The following is a 17,184-nucleotide window of genomic DNA, read 5'->3' on the forward strand; positions in this document are numbered from 1 at the left end:
GTTTGTCTCTTATTGTGCAGATAGTGCTCTTCCAGGTTCCACCTAATGGTGGTTGCTCCAAGTCTCAGTACTCAGAGTCAATGGAATTCAGTCCATGCTTGTACAGCTGTTGCATTTACTCTGGGTTTTCATCAGGCAGGTTTTTGCTCCAAGAATTCCGCCTTAATTTGGTTGTATTTGTTAAAAATATCTTGGAACTATTAATTTAACTTTGAGAAAATAAAGATTCTCTCCTGTGGGAGAATCTGAGGCTTGCCACTGTTGGGTTGTAGGGGTTTAGGTTCTGAACTTGCAGAGGCGTGTTTTCTAAAAGGTGTGAAACACCTTTATAGCAGCTTCAACCTTGCAGTGACAACAGACTTTTGTAGGATATAGGTAGGGAAGGATTACAGTTTGGATACTGTGGCAGCAGGCATGGAAGAATCACTTGAGGAAATACTTGTCTGCAGTTATAGAATCTCTTCTCCCATACTGCAGGCAGATTGTATGGTCATTTTGCTTGATGCTGAGACAAGTGGAATAGCTTGACTGTTGTCCTAATGCAGTTGTGCTTTTGGGAAGGTACATAGACAGGAGAAGGTGGATCTGAAGAACAGAAAAGGGACACAAGGTCAGTGTGGTGGTTTGTGGCTTTTAAATACTTGTATTGTTGCTCTGGATGGGGGAGAGAAAAAACAATGTTGAAAATCCCTTGCTATAGCCTTAACTTTGTTCCAGTTCTTGGTGTCAGGTTTTTGTGGCGGTGGCTTTGTTTGGAGGTTTTTCTGTTTCGGAGCATCATGAATCTGCAATAAATTAGGATGGAGAAGTGAAGATGTTTGTAGTACAGATGGTAATAATTAAGTGGCAGAAAAGTATTATGGGGATGTGAGTCTCTTAAAAAGAATCATGCACAAAAGGAGAAAGAAGAACTGAAAGAGAGGATTGGCATAAGAAAGGCTGAACTTGCAGTGAGTAAATCAAATAAATTAAGTTCTTATGAATACTGTAGAAGCAATATTATGGGATTTTTTCCAGATCATGTTTCCGTAGAAGTTACATTCAAGATTAAAGACCGTAAAGAAGAAAGCTGGAATTCTGTTGTATGGGAGTAGGATTCTGTGATGCACAAGAACTTGAAAGGTCGCTTCTGCTTTATGTCCTTACTCGTTATTAGGCAAGAGGTGTCACTGTGCAGTAATAACTCCAGGACAGCTACAGATAGTGTGAACCATTCATCTGGGGTATCTCAGCCTTTTTTAAAAGCCATATTTTGAGCTTGTGCTAGTCTAGACAGATGGACCTAATGAGTTTCTGCCTTGAAGTCACCTGTGTAATATATCTACATTTAAGGGAATGGCTGAAATGTGGGATCTGGAGTAAGTATAGGATTGCTGAGATTTCCAGCCTTTGGAAAGGGTAGAGGCTGTGAAAGGGACCAGCAAAAGGAACACCAAGATGTTGCATCAAAAGTCATGGATGCATGTAAGTGGTATATTGTGGTCCTTGTAGGTTAAGCTGCAGTGAACATGGAGGAGTATAATGTCCTGTCTCAGTTTAAGGAGTCTGGACTGAGGAATGGAGGATTGAGCTGTAGCCAGACTGATTTATTGGGCATAGGACACAGTGTGCCGGAGATGGGAATAGCAGGAGTTTCAAAGGGAAAGAATGAGTCCTTACTTGAAAAAGGCAAAGATGATTTGCAGTGTTTGGGGTTGTTTCGAAGGTCAGTGTGCGTGAGCTTTGAAGTCTGGTTTTTGGTTAAGTTGTTCTTTACATTTCAGTAATAAATACTTGAGAATCACAAGGTTTGGGGGAGGGGAAAGCAGCTGAATAAAAGAAAATGAAAGGAATGAAAAAAGTCTTCCTTGGTGGGAGAAGTCAGTGAGCACTTCAAGGACTGCAGTTACTGTTCCAGCTTCAGCCAAATGAATGACTGCAAAGCCCCAGCCTGCTTTACATTAGCTTTGCAAGGAAGTGGGTTTTGATATTCTGCTGTTAAATGCTCTGAAGAACTTTGAAGCTTGTTTCCTTTTGCATGAAGAGCATGGGAAAAGAACAGGTTTTGCTTAAGTTCAGGTGTTAATTTGAACCCTGGTGTAATTTAGTACAAACTAATACCTGAAATAGAATCAGTGTTCACCTATCAGTTTGATTATATATGTCTCTGAAAAGGGGAGAAATGGATATCTGTCTAAAGGCATGCAGAGGCCTTTCTTTGAGCTTGTTGGTTAGGATGAAGGTGGATGTTGGTGGTACCTAAGTTCGAGGTGAACACTGGACAGTGTAATGTTGAAACTGAAGAAGGTAGCGGTGTTTCCTTAGAGCTGGGGCTTGGCTCTTGCTTGTTTGCAGGGGGGAAAGCTGCACTGAAGATAATGAAATGGCTGAAGTTCTTGTTGGCATTTTCTGCTGGAAATTAGTTCTTCGTGATTTTAGTGCTTTATTTCAGCTTTTTGTCTTAAAACTGTCCTGAACTTGTTATTTCTATGATCATAAATGGGAGCTTTGCCTTCTCAGTCAGTTCTGCAAATGTCTCAGAGGTTGGATTGTCAACTGTGTGCCCTCAGCACTTGTTCCCGTGGGCTGACTTATGAAAGCCCCCGAATTCTCATCGTGACACTTCTTCAGCTCCAGGGTTCATGTGGAGACAGCTCAGTGAGTAGAACTAGGTCGTAACTTCCATGTGTGTTCAGTGCCTTCAGTGTGCAATAGTCAGTGACCTCTTTGTATGAGGCTGTAGTCAGGACAGGGGGAAGTGGGACACCCTCAGCACTTCACCCTGTTGGAAACAGGTCTGCTGTGTGTCTGTCCTCCCTGGGAGCTTGCATCCCTGAAATGAAGACTATGTGATGGGCTTTGGATGCTCCTCACCAGGACTGCATCAAGCTGTCAGAGCAGTTTGGTTAGACAGATGTTTGTAACTGTTCAATGCTCTTACTTCTTTTTTACAATTGGGAGATGCCTTTTTGTTTCAGGTTTTATGTCAAATTTGTAGTAACAATTAATTAACCCCCTTCGCACAAAGCTTTGATTGATCAGTTGACACATGATGACAGATAACTCAGAACACAGTACAGAGAATACTGATTATTATCTGCCTGCAGGAATGCTGGTCTTACTCATCCCTGCTCCAAACCCCCAGGAATAATGAAACTGTAGGAAGAAACTGTAGCTGTTTCTATTATGTGCAAAGCTTCTGGGCTGTGGGATGAGGCTCTGTGGCCTGTGGAAGAGCCAATGTGCTGGAAAGAAGCCTTATTGACTGATCATTGTTGTGGACTGTGGTCTTTCTCATGAGACTCCTTAATTTCAGTTTAAATTAAAGATGCTTTTTAATGCATCTAATGGTACAAACCTGAATGATTTCTTCTAGAGCCTGGAAAGCAGGATCACACTAGGATTCAAATTTTAATCATACATTTAGAAAGTGATGTAGATGCCACCTCAGCATCAGTTTTGTAATACCAAACCCTGGAATGTTAGAGGCTGCCCCTGAAAATTGAACTGGTAATCTGAGAAAGCTTTGCTTCTGCTGGTCTGCACATCCAGGGATCACAGCAGGAGAAGAGAGAAGCTGTTTGGAAGAGTTTAGCATGATAACTGCAAGATGTGGGATTAAATGAAGCAATGAAAAGGGGAGAAAACTATGTTATGTTGTTGGGAAGTGCAAGATTTATTAACTGGTATGGTGTCTTACATGTGTTGGGTTTATTTCTGGAGTTGTTGGGTAGCTTAAGGCTGAGAGGGTGAAAATTGCAGTTGGTTTGTGCTGCTGGCAGAATTGCTTGTGCTTGTGTTCTGTTTGTAAGCAGGGTGTAAGGCAGAAGCTGTAGTGAGTCTGGTACAAAATAAGCTCACTGGAATTCAGCTGTCCTTAAGGCTTTAATACCTGTGCTCAAGCTTTAGTTAACCAAGTTCTTCAATGTGTAATACTTGGTGTACACTGAAATAGTGTATTGAGTATCCTGTCCAGTGTGATAGAGTTGATGAGGATTTATTCATGTGATTAACTAGGAACAAAACACAGGTTTTCTTACGCTGAACCGTTGCTTATATTCCATCTTACGTGGAGCTGTGGAACCAAGCTGGCCACAAGACTGGCTTCTGCAGTAAAGCTAATATTCTCTCCTTAAGACACCACTAAAAACCCTGCTGGTGGTGTGTGCTGCCATGAAGTTGTTCAGTTTTTGTTGTCCTTGGGGTGACTGTGGGTTCTGTGAGCTGCCAGCTGGGGTGATCAGAGTCACAACCCCCTTTTGCCCTGTGTTCCCCTTTTTCACCCCATCCTCCCCAGTCTTAGGGGGAATAGGAGCCTCTGGCTTTCAGGTTAGTGTGGTATGGAAGCACGTAAGAACAAATGGTGTAATTCAGCAACTCTCACCTTATGTGGTCCAACGCTTGATCCTTTGTTGATTAAATGGTGGCCCTCCTGTTGCAGAGGGATAAGTACAGAAGTGTTTGTTTGTGCTTCAAACACCCATATCTGGCATTTTGGAGAAATGGGAGACCCTCCAGAGCTTGAACTGGGACACTGAAACCTTCCAGCATGCTTGTTCTGGAGGGTTCTGCAAGCCAAGGTGAACTGTGCCCTCCTTTGCTTATATTTGATTTGCTTTTAAGTTTTGGTTAAGCTGAATTAGGAGAAGAAGGATTAGAAATTAATACTTGGCTTGTCTATGGAGTTGATTTTGGTTACATTGGAGAATGTGCTTTTCTGTATAAAATGAAGTTGATTTTCATGTAGAAATGTGAAAAGGGTGGAAGTTGTTCAATGCTTGTATAAAGCTACAGAAAGCAGCAGTAGTCTCTTATGAATGCTGTTACATGCATCTCCTATGTGATATTTCTAGAATAGCTTTCCTTTGGTCTCTTATTTAGGACTAACTTCTTTACTGGTGCGTTTCAATTTGGTGTAGAACAGCTGCTTTGAAGTACGGGATTGCTCTTTCCGTTCATGTTGCACAACTGTTGGAGTTTGTGGTCTTACTGGGAAGAAGTGGTATGTGTAGTAAACCTAATGTTGCCTTTTTTAACTGGACCTCAGTTTGGCTCTCTGAGCACTTAAAGCGTATGTAGTGTGGAGCTACTCTGTGTTGTACTTGGATTACTTGGAATGATGTCTGGTTGAGCAGGGAAAGGTTTCTCTGGAGTATGTGCTTGGGATTTTAGACTTCTGTGGATAGTATTTTGCCCTAGAGTTCATAGGGATAACATGGGTGATGTATTATCAGGTACCCACTCCCAGCTTTCTTGGGGGTGCATGAACATAGTAACACCTAGAACCTTTTTCTCTTGTTGTGTGTCTGTACAAAGCACTGGTAAATGATGAAGCATCACTGCTTGCTCAGTTCAAAACCATACCGCTGGCGCAATGCTTGCTCCTTGGGATTAAGCTGGCATGTGGCAGCCGGGCAGCCTTCAGAGTGATGAAATCCCAAGAAGATGTTGCAGGGTTGTTCAGAATGTGGAAACTTAAGAGAAAAAAGAAAGCATCACAGCGTTCTGCTTAATGGAAAATGGGATGGAAGGATGGATTAGATGTGAGGTTGTTCTAAGTGGTATTGTCAAAGCCTTCAGGATGGTCGCTCCTCGGAGGAAATGAGCAGAGCCTTTGTGGAGAGAGGTGGAGATGAAAGTCAAATGATAGATACCACAAACAGTTCATTTTGTTTTATAGATGAGATGCAGCTACTGCAGTAAAACAGAGTTTTCTATGAGGAGTGAAAGTAAATACCAGAACTTTTGCTTTAGGGAGGAAAAGAGAATATTTGAGACAATGCTGAACATCATTAAATCCTGTTCAGAAACATCTGATAAGTGAGGTTGGGGATAGTCTTCCTCATTGCTGAGGAGTTCCACTATTCCCCCCCCCCCCCAGTATTTTTGTATGTGTGTTTGGGAATGAAAACAACCTAAGCTTTTGATCTTTCTAAGCTTTTCAGATACAGGCAGGTTTCAAGAGATTTGAGCTGCTTCTGGTAATTGCATGAGCAGGATAACTGGTAAAGGTGCTTCCCTGGGGGCCAAGCAGATCTTCAGGCTTGACTGAAATAGATGTTTTGTCTTTAACAGACCTCCTACTCCCTGCTCTTGCCGCTGAGATGTGTCGACTGGTGTGTGTGTGAGCAGGGTTTTCTGCTGCTATTATTCCAAGGGATGGATTGAAACTGGAGAACACCACGCAGTGTATTTAGAAAGCTGTGAAGTGAAAAAAACAACTTTGTGTGGGCTCCTCAGGGATGTCTGTAGGCAGCAACATATAAACAATTTCTGGCTGAGGTTCAGACTGATGTTTTCAGATTAAACATGAATTTGATCTGAATCTGTTAAGGATAACGGTTGTCTGGGATTGCTAAACCAGCTTTCTTGTTATCCCCTGTGTTGGGCAAGGAGGGAGTCCAGCCTGTTAAAACAGTTCCTGCTCTGCTGCTACCAACAGCCGGACACGCTGTACTCTGTGTGGTCCTGGTTGTCATCTGCATCAGCCCGTGCCTTGTGATCTCCGGGTGGAGGAGGATGTAGGAAAGGATCCCTTGTGGCTTGTAGCTTCCCAGGGGTTCAGCAGAACATCTGGGATGTGTTTCAAGGGAAATCCTATGCCATTCCTGAATCCAAAACAGGATGAGACAGCCTTCTGGGTGTTACTGTATTGAAAGATAAATCCTTGAAACCATGGAGTATTTTCTTAATGTAATTGGTACTGATCTGTGTCACTTCATCTTCGGGCTTCATTATGTGGTTTAAGTTCCCGTCTCACACTTTTAACTTGTGTCTTTGTAACACGGTATAAATGTGTATGGACTTGTTCTATGTGCAGTTTGAGATGTGTAGTAATGGTTTCCTCCCACAAAGGGACTGCTGCTGTTAGGGGATGTTAAAGCTTGCAGGGAGCTGTTTCTTTAAGATTAACTTTATCCTGATCCTTTGTGCTCTGGTGGGAAGGAAAAGTAGCCCTGGCTCTGTTCTCCTGTTGGTACAGGAATCTCTGCAATAGATGAAAATAGAGGAGAAATGTTGTCATGGGAGCTGAGGCTGGCTGTCCTCATCTTCCTTGTTGTCAAACAGCTGGTGCCATACAGACATGTCTTGATTGTCTGTAGAACTGCACTGTGCGTGCAGACATGTGACTGTGAGATGCAAGCTGGTCTGGAGCAATGGCATGTGTAGGTAAGGGAAAACCCAATACTTTGACTTGTGGCTTTAGGAGAAATGTATTTATTAAAGGCAGTAAGTTTCTTTGTGAATCTCGCTTGGGGTTTATGGCAATTGAAGTGGAAGATGGAGGGCTCTGACTGGTAGATTTGATGTAGTCTGGTCAACTGTTCAACTTGTTTGAAGATGCTGGTGTTAAAGCTGCTGCTGCTGATGATCTTAGAAAGATGAACAAGAATCCTCCTTGCCTAAAGCTTGCTGACATTCTTACTGAGCACTGGTTCTGCCCTGCCACCATCACTGGAGCATCCGAGTGCCATGCAATAGCAAGTTAAGTGACACTGACATCTGTCCAGGGCAGACTGGGCAGTCAAAGGAGTTAAATGTTGTCTAATAAAAGTTAATCTCTTCATTGAGATATTTACATCCTGCAAGTATCAGCCCTGTGTGTACTCTGATATGAGAAAGAGCAGAGAATGATTTCCTTATTTTCTGAACTCTGAAGGACCTTTCCTATGAAATGTTCACATTTCAGATGCTTGTTAGAGCTCTCAAGCTGTCGAATCTCTCGAATGGTTGGTTGGTGTTTTTTTATTTGATACTTGAAGCTTTCATCTTCTAAATTTAGTTTAATTTAATCTTCTAAATTCAGATTGTTCACTCTGGAGAAGGCTCCTTGAGGGGAGACCTAAGAGCAGCTTCCAGTGTCAAAAGGGGACAACAGGAAAGCTGGAGAGGGGCTGTTGGCAGGGGCCTTGTAGGGGCAGAACAAGGGGGAATGGCTTGAACCTGACAGAGAGGAGACTGAGATGAGCTCTTAGGCAGAAGCTGTTCCCTGTGAGAGTGCTGAGGCGCTGGCACAGGGTGCCCAGAGAAGCTGTGGGTGCCCCATCCCTGGCAGTGTTCAAGGCCAGGTTGGACACGGGCTTGGACCAGCCCGGTTCTATCATTGATGTGTAATAAAATTCAGTTCCCCCCGTTACGAGCTCACGCAGCAGTTTGTGTGGAGGCAGCACCGGAACGAAGCGGGGCCTGGAGCGGGGCCGTGCAGCGGCGGGGGGCGGCAGGGGGGGTCACAGCTCTGCACCGGGATGAGCCGGTTGCGCCCCGTTCAGCTCAGCGCGGCGGCTGCGGCCGCGGTTTCATTTCCACAGGAGGTGACCGGCTCCGAGCGCATCTGCACGGGCAGAGCTTGCGCTCCGGGACCGGTGTAACCAACCCCCCCCCCCCCATAGCACACCGTGCGGGAGAGACTTCGCCGTGTCCTTCCCCCGAGCTACGGGGGGACGGGCCCTTCGCTCCGCCGCATGCAGGGAGCCGGGGCCGCCGGGAGCCGCGGGCACAGCCCGATGGGAACACGGGGATAACGGGGCCGGGCCGCGGCGGCCGCTGCTGCTGCGGGCGGTGCGTGGGGAGCCGCGACCCCGCAGCTGCTCACGTTGAGGAGCCCCGCGTCGGGCCGGCAGCCAGCGGGGGGCTCGGGGCTGTCGGTCGGTCTGTCTGTTATCGGTCTGTCTGTTATCCGTCGGTCTGTTATCGGTCGGTCGGTCTGCTGTCAGTCTGTCCGTGGGTCTGACCCTGTGCTCTGCCCGCAGATGGCTGGGTGCGTGTCCAGGGTAGAGCTGTCGGTGTCCTGCCAGAGCCTCCTCGACAAGGACCTGGGCTCCAAGTCGGATCCGCTCTGTGTCCTGCTCCAGGACCTGGGTGGGGGCCAATGGGCTGAGGTAAGGGTTAGGGTTAGGTGAGCCCCATATTGCCCTCGGAAAACATGTCGGGTTTTCCCTGTTTGCATCCCATTGCTTTTCCTAGTGGGTGCCTGATGTGTTTAATTTACATTTGCATTCAGCAAGCAGCCCCCGATGCCCATGCTCGATCTCTGATCAGGGTTTTACCTTCATTGTTTTGTTAACTGCTCATATATTTGCTTAGAATTGCACTGGATCATTTATTTGCCTGTTAAAGTATGGGCTGCCCTCTTTACCCCAGAGCACATCTCCAGAATACAGTGCTCCTCCAGCCTTTTCCCCTCCTCATTTCAGAATTCTCCCATATAGTAACATTTATTATCCAATGCAGTCTCCCTTCCTGGTAAGCCATCAGTCAGCCCAGCATGGCCTGGTTCATCACCGAGCACAAAGCAAGGGCTGGGGTCCGTAGCCTGGCTGGTGCCTGTGTTCAACCAGTGCAGATGGAAAGCTGTGAAGGAGAAAGCATGCTTCTTACTCATCATCAGCATCTTTGTTTCTGTGTTTGTGCAGCTGGATCGTACAGAGAGGATCAAGAACTGCCAGAACCCTGAATTCTGCAAGAAACTGGTTGTGGATTACTACTTTGAGAAGGTGCAGAAGCTGAAGTTCGGTGTGTATGATATCGATAACAAGTCCTTTGATCTGAATGATGATGACTACCTTGGAGGGATCGAGTGCACGCTGGGGCAGGTATGTGTTAGAGGCATGTTAAATGATGTACAGAATAGCAGCAAGCATTGTTTTGTAATGAAAAATGGGGTGAAAGATTGCTTTATCAAAGACTTTGTCACATTCAGATTTGAAACCATCTCGTTGAACAGGTTCATTTCTGTTACTGTGGAATGCAGTTAGAAAAATCTCTATCACAGTGACAAAGCAGAGGTTGGAAATACACATGGTTTGCAATTAATTGCTTAGGAGGTGCTTGCAGCACTAAAGGCAGTCTGGAAGGAAGGAAGACATTGTGCTTGGAGAGCTCTAACAAGTTTCCTTCATATAAAATGATCGTCAGGCAGTAAATTGGGGGAAATCAGGCTGTTTGAGATTCTGTATTCATTTCCTGATGAGGGGTTTGTATAGCGAGGTAGGTGAAGAAAGGAAGGCTAATGTTAAAGAAACACTTGATAAATAGTCATCATCTTAATGGCTTTTGGCTGCTTGTGATGAAAATGCCTCTTATGTCTCAGCAGAAATAGGAGGCTGAAGTTAAGTTTGGAGACTTGTTAGAGGGTGTTGTTCTGTGGATAGCAAGAGAAGGCAATTTTCAGGTTGTTCAGCCATTCAGGAGCACAACCTCTGATGGCTGTCGCTGTTGGAAATGCATCTAAATCCTTTCAGATCTTTTAGAAGGGCTTGAAAATTTTGCCTTTGAAGAGTGATTCTTTGCTCTTTGTCTAACTTGGTATTCATATTTACCTGTCTTTTAACCCTAGGTTGTGTCCAGCTCTGTGTTCACCCGACCGCTGGAATTGAAGCAGGGAAAGCCAGCAGGAAAGGGCACCATTACAGTAAGTAAGTTTTTGTGTGGGGAAAAAGGGTTTCTCATTCTTCCATAGTTCTGGTTTTCTGTCAGCATGTCCTCCAATGCTGCAGGTGTACAGGCAAGATGGGTACTTAAAACTACAGTTTCTTTCATGGACCAAGTACAAGCAAAACTCTGTGGGGTTACTTCTCTTAATAGTTTTTTCCCTACGTTTCTGTGGCACAGATTTCAGCAGAGGAGATTAAAGACACCAGGGTTGTGTACTTGGAAATTGAAGCCCAAAACCTGGACAAAAAGGTATTGTTTTAAACTGTATTGCATGCTTGTGTGGTATTTGCAGTTAGTGGCTTTTGGCCAGGACTCTCTTTGTATTTGCAGACATTCAACTGGGCTGGGTAATTCTTGCAGGAATGCATGTGCTCCTTTCCTTACAATGAAGCAAACTGGAGACGTAATTTCTTATGGAAGTCCACAATGTCAGACTAGAAACTCAACTGCCAGGTTTAGGTGGTATAGTTTGTTTGACTTTGTGCTTTTAGTATTGTGTATTGTGAAGTATTAGCCAGCTCTCCTCTACGTGAGTAAAATGTAGGAGGCTGATTGCTTACGTTGGGTTTTTGTTTGCAGGATTTCTTGGGTAAATCAGATCCGTTTTTGGAGTTCTACAAGCAGAGTGATGCTGGAACATGGCAGCTGGTGTACAGATCAGAGGTAGTATTTCTACACCGATGCTTTTCTTGAGTTGAAGCCTTACTCCTACTGAAAGGGGAAGTCCCACTCCTGGTCAAGCTTTGCATTAGTTCTGCAATCCAGACCTGTCTCATATCCCCAAAAAGGGGTTTTCCTCACTGACCTGCCAGCAGATTGTTCATTTGCTGCCTGGTGAGTGCAGGAAACTGGCTCAGTGAAGAGTCCGACCGTGCATCAAGTGAGCAGCGTGGCAGGACTTGCCCTGTTCAGTGGTGATGAGGTTTTAGTGTGGCTCAGCCCTAAAATCTAACTTCACCCTGAGCGTCAAGCTTTTACTTCTTAAAGAGCTTTTGCTTGGCCATCCATGCACGTCAGGTTGAATGGACTGAGGCTGTTATTAGAGACCCACACAGAACGCTGATGATACGTTTCTCACTGACTTGCACACCACATCCCTCACTTGACATGATGCTGTCTTTCTTAAGGTGATTAAGAACAACTTAAATCCATGCTGGAAGAAGTTCAGTGTTCCTTTGCAGACGTTCTGTGGTGGAGATTTTAATAAACCCATCAAGGTACAGCCTTCAGATTCTTTCTTTGTTGTTCCAATCTGTTGATGTTAACTGTGAGTTATCAGCTTGTTTGGGCCTATTGAAATTTTCACATTGCCTTTCTAGAATAGGAATGTGGCAGAGAAGTGATTATATGACAAAGTATGAAGTCCATTGTTGTCAGTGGACAATGTTAGTTGTCAAACTGAGAGTTTAGGAAATGCAGAAGTGATGTACTTCCTAATGGTTCATTAGAAGAAGAATTAGAACTTACTTTTCTGCTATTCTGGCCAGAGTTTCAGGTTACATTTTGGTTTGGGTTTGTTTTGTTCTGTGGCTTTCTGGGTTTGTTTTGGTTTGAGTTTTGGTTTGGTTGGTTTTATTGTTGGTTTGTTTATTTTAAAATTGTGGCTTCTAGCACTGTTTCTAAGTTAACTGAGAAGCTGTTTCTAAGTTAACTGAGAAGCTCGTGTGTGTTGGACAAGCTTGAGTGCCTTGAGATACTGACATAGAGAGGACTTCAATGCTTCTCTTGTTGGTCCATTCATGAGACTGGCAGGCTTGTCTGAACCCCCTTTCAATCTGTTCCAGCTACTCAGAGCTGCAGTAGCTTGTGGTCTTGTGTATGATGACTGATTCTCTCTGGTCCTGGCTTATGGAGGTGTTAGCAGAACAATTGTATCTTCTCATAAGTTTCTGCAGAAGAAAATCTGATAGCAAATTTGTTAATTTCTCTTCTAAGCAAAGCATTGATAATGTAAAGGCATTTAAATCCATAGATAGTGCCATGTGCATATGGTCTCTCTTTGCTTACGCAACTCCTAAACACTTTCCATTTGCAGAACTTTCCTGCCTCATCCTGTGAAGAAATCTCATGCTGGGAGTTTGATCCAAAAGGTTTAGCCAAAAGCAAGCATTACTTTGCATGGCAGGTCCAAAGAATTACTGAGATGACTGACTTCAGATGTGCTGTGCTTGTTGGTCCGTGGCAATGTTCTATGTGGTGTTCAGGAGCTTTTACTGTTGGTGAATTAACAGTCTTATGTCAGAAAGAAGTTCGCTTGGTCCAGAAGTGAGCAGTGAAGGTGGAAGGGAGATGGCAAAGATGCATGTAGTCACTTGTCAGAACTGACATGAAATGGCATGGTTTACACATTCTGTTATGTGAGGCTGTGTTTGTTATAGCCCTAGAAGGTTTGTGTGCTAGGTGGTTGGGTTTGGTTGGTTGGTTTGGTTTGAATTTGGGTTTGGGTAGTTGTTGGTTTTCCATATGCTCTCTTTGGAATGTGCTTTGGAATTCATTTTGGAATGACCTGCTTCTTTAAAAGGATAGATTTTTTTTTTTTGCTGTTAGTTTGTTTCAGCCAAACTTCTTGATGCATGTGCACATTATCTATCATTTCACAACATAGCTGTGGAAAAGGATTATCCTGTTCTTGCACTGAACCGGTTAGGGAAGCCAGTCAGGAAGGGGAAGCCAGGCTGAGAGGTTCACTTGCAGCAGTAAGGGATGTAATAACCCATTGGTGATTCATTTTTCATCTGGTATTTGCTGCTCTGAACCTCTTATTTGAAGCTTCAAAATGTTTACGTAGGGACAATTGCGTGTGAAGAAAGTGTCAGTGAAGGGAGAACTCCTCGTCCTTCCTTGGAAAGGGGAAGTGTTCTGATGCATCCCCTAGACATCAGCTTTGCCAGCTATGTGCGAGGATTATGTACAGAATATGTGGGTGAACATAAATCCTTTGATCAGATTAATGATGCTGCCCAATATTCTGGTAGTTCTTTTTTCATTGCTATGCAGAGCGATGTTCTCCTGTGTGCAGAACAGCTCAGGTTTGTGACACAGCCTAACCTCGACAGTTCTGCTAAAATATAGGGGCAAATGAAAGTAGCATCTCTTCCCTGGAGTTATTTAAATGGAAAGAACAAAGGTGACATTTGGGGGGGGTTGGTATTGGGGCCAAAGCTGCCAGTCCATATGTCTGATGGCATATACATCAAGGCAAACCCATTTCCTGTCAATTTTGAAAGCTTCTCCTTTAGGTGAAAAGGGCCTTTTTACCCACTGACTGTATTCCAAGGCTTATAATGAATATTGGATAGTTCATTTGTGAAGGAGTAATTCACCAGTGAATAACTACATACTGTGTCCTGCAGTATTGCTAGCAGGGTTTTGTTTGCAGCAGCACCACATTCAGGCTGCATGCAGTGAATCTTGGCCAGTTTTAGAAAGCCCTCACGAAAAGGAGTTTGTTTTAAGCTCTATCACTCTATGAACTAATAACAAAAGTGGGTTTAAATGCAGTTTCCTTGGCATGGCTGAGAGGGGGAGTGGGAGAAAGCAGGAGGGGAGAAGGAGGTGTGGGAATTCTCTGCAGGTGTATTGGCATGAAGAAGACAGCCTCTTAAGGTGATCTTGTTTTCCCATTCAGAGACTGAAGGATGATACAGTGCTTCCCATGTAGGTGGCTAGATCAGGTCATAATTCATGTGGCTTATTGTAGGGGTTTCCCCACAGTGGAAGATCCCTAATGGATCAAAGTAATCCATCGCAAAAGAGCCCTGTTTTAAATCTGGATGTCTAGCCATTGAATTTGACATCCTTGAGGTGTTACCCGTGGGTTCATCTTGTCCCTTTGGCCTGAGGAGAAAGCTGCCACTGTGGTTTGTACTGGAGTAGCACCAGTTTCTTGATCACTAAAGGCAGATCTTGGAGAGCTTTTAAACCTGTGTGGCACATGGATTTCAGCAGGGGAGGAAGCTGCTCACAACTGTTCCTTGTTCACAACTGTTTCTTAACTGACTGCTTCTAAAGCTACTTGTGTTCTGCAGTCGTGTGTATTGTGCATGTTATAAATGCTCCTTAGAGCTGATTTTGTAGGGAGCTGCTGACAACGTGGGTCTTGCTGTGTTTGCTCTAAGCCAGAGTTATTAGCATATTTTAATACTTAAATGCATTGCTCTGATGCATGATCTGGTTTGGAAGCTGTCTGTGCTGCTTTAAACATGACTGGCTCTTAATTAGGTATTATAATTCAGTTGGTGAAAGGTGCAGAAAAAGCAAGTGCTCTGTGGAAATGGCAGTTTCATTGCAAATTGGTGCTGTTGCTGGCCAGAAGAGTATATTCAGGAGATGCTTAGATAAGAAACTTTTGCTTCTTCCCGTTATCCCAGTTGCATATTGTGTCCTGAATGATCTTGTGTTTATACAATGGGGCTGTGAAATGTTGGGGTATTTTGGTGGTTGTTTTTCTTTCTCTCCTGTTTAAACTAGGGAAAGCTTTTAATTAAAACTTCCACTGTGCTTACTGAAGTGGGTGAGCAACTGAAACATCTTCCTTTGTCTGAGACACACTCTTGGTGTCTCTCTTCCTGTCAGGTCTCAGTTAGTGATGGAGATGCTACTCACAGTTCAGGTGTGAGGGGGTCTGCACTGTCATTGCTGCAAAGCTGTCAGAGCCAATCCAGCGGTGAACAGCTGTATTCTCCCTGATGCAACACACTTGCCCACTGCTGCTCTCTCTTCAGGTCCAGTGTGCAGATCACGACAGCGATGGCTCGCATGACTTGATAGGCACTTTTGAAACCACCCTGACTCAGCTGCAGAAAGGTGACGGCTCTCCGGTGAGTTTCCTCAATCCCCCCCTAACCTGCTCCAGAATTCAGTCTTTCACAAACCTTTTCATGTTGACCTCAGAGATATTTTCATTTGCTGTTTCCAAGAGTCCTTTTCTTTTCCTGTCTATATCATTTATTACTAAGCCAGTTATTTATATACTTTTGCTGTCTATATCACTTATACACTAAGCCAGACACTTATTACTAAGCCATCTGGGAAGAATAAACCTGGTATAGGAATTACATTGCTCTTTTTTCCGCTGGATACTGTTACCATTCCTATTTCTAATGACATCCTTGAGCCCGTTGATCTGCTGACAGCCAGCTCCCTTTCCCAGCAGTTCAACTTGCTTTTGCCTCTGCTGAATCAAGTGAAAACAAAAGGGTTTGTTCATGCTTTAACAGATAGGGGCGGAGGTAGGGCTTGTCTCATGCTTGAGCTGGTCACCCTCCTGAGCGCTCTGGTTGCCTTTTCAGGTAACAGAGAGCAGCAGTGCTTCCAAGGGCCACTCTTCTTACCTTGTCTCGGGCATCCAGTGTAGAATAAGCTGAATCAGTTGCTGATGATGCCAGTTTCCCTCTGTTTGCAGTGAAAACCTGAACTCTCATTCTTGTGGAGATGTCTCATCTGAATTCAGGCAGATGAATTCACACACAGGATGTAGCCTAGTACTGCTTCCAGTTCCAGACAGCTCCATCTCTACAGTTGTAATCCAAAAACCCAATGACACTGTTCCATGCTTGCATATGGCATAACAGGTTAAGGAGAAACACTTTTCTGAGGTCTTTCCTTGTGTTTTGACAGTGCTGGGAGCAAAAGGATCCTGTTTATCTTGTTAGAGAGCAACCAAAGTAGTTGCAAATGGTTTCAAAATGAAGTTTCAAGCTTCTGCCAGGTTTTTGGGTAACTGTGTGATGTGTTGACACATTATTCAGTGTCAGTAACTTGTCCTGCTATAAATGCTGGTATTTTAGGACTTCCTTCTTGCTCTCTGTAGGTGGAATTTGAATGCATTCATCCTGAGAAGAAACAAAAGAAAAAGAGCTACAAAAACTCTGGCATTATTAGGATAAAATCCTGCAAGGTAGGAAGTTTTTACTGGGGTATTTTTGCTTTGTTATTTACTGATTGCAGTGAGTTGTAGTGGGAAGGAGGTATAACACTGCCTGTCTGTTCCTCCAGATTGAGACAGAATATTCGTTCCTGGACTACGTCATGGGAGGCTGCCAGATTAACTTCACAGTGAGTTGTTTCCCCATTGCACATCTTGGTAGATAAGGGGACAGGAGCAGTGAAGTTGTAATTAGTACTTTAACTTGTGATGTAAATAACAAACACAATGTGAATTGGCAGTGATGAAGACTGCAAAAACCAGATTTTTACTTTCTTTGATCAAGTAACAGCTTTAATGGAATGGGGGTTTCTTGACTTTTGAGATCGGTTCAGGCCATCTGTGGAGAGGATTGCTACTCCTTAAACATGCATGTACCCCAGTGGGAAAAGGTATGCAGGCTTGTGTGCCTGTTGCTGGGAGGAAGGGAGCCATGTGGGCCTGCTATGGGTATGGTTGTTCTCATTTGCTTCTGGTGGTGCACCAGTGACTTGCTCTCATCATCTTGCCTGCCTAGGTGGGTGTAGACTTTACTGGCTCCAATGGAGATCCCAGGTCACCAGATTCTCTCCACTACATCAGCCCAGACGGGATAAATGAGTACCTGATTGCCATCTGGAGCGTGGGAAGTGTGGTCCAGGATTATGACACGTATGTGGTGATCTTAACTGATCCAGCCACTGCATCAAAAATGCACTGCAGCATGTGTCAGTGATCAAGGCTGATAGCTTGTCCAAACGTGTAGTGTTTGAATGACTGAGGTGCTGCCTTTCCTTGGTTCATCCCTTTAGGAACTGCTACTGCTTGCCCCTGCTTCTGTCACTGCCAGGGAGGGCACTGGCAGC

General features: G+C 44.3%; 1 protein-coding gene across 5 annotated transcripts in view; it reads left to right on the plus strand.

Moving 5' to 3' along the window:
* The window catches only part of LOC101880811 (RNA-binding protein 12), a 38,422-nt gene that overhangs the window by 17,798 nt on the left and 3,440 nt on the right, over window positions 1-17,184 (plus strand). For all 5 annotated transcript variants that reach the window (XM_034066594.1, XM_034066590.1, XM_034066593.1 and 2 more), the window contains 10 exons: window positions 8,730-8,858; window positions 9,393-9,572; window positions 10,316-10,390; window positions 10,591-10,662; window positions 10,993-11,076; window positions 11,541-11,630; window positions 15,138-15,233; window positions 16,226-16,312; window positions 16,411-16,470; window positions 16,857-16,990. In XM_034066594.1, coding sequence (XP_033922485.1) covers window positions 8,730-8,858; window positions 9,393-9,572; window positions 10,316-10,390; window positions 10,591-10,662; window positions 10,993-11,076; window positions 11,541-11,630; window positions 15,138-15,233; window positions 16,226-16,312; window positions 16,411-16,470; window positions 16,857-16,990 — 1,007 coding nt within the window. The remainder of the gene's footprint in view (window positions 1-8,729; window positions 8,859-9,392; window positions 9,573-10,315; window positions 10,391-10,590; window positions 10,663-10,992; window positions 11,077-11,540; window positions 11,631-15,137; window positions 15,234-16,225; window positions 16,313-16,410; window positions 16,471-16,856; window positions 16,991-17,184) is intronic.

Source organism: Melopsittacus undulatus, chromosome 10 (assembly GCF_012275295.1).
Source record: "Melopsittacus undulatus isolate bMelUnd1 chromosome 10, bMelUnd1.mat.Z, whole genome shotgun sequence".
Taxonomy (NCBI): domain Eukaryota; kingdom Metazoa; phylum Chordata; class Aves; order Psittaciformes; family Psittaculidae; genus Melopsittacus; species Melopsittacus undulatus.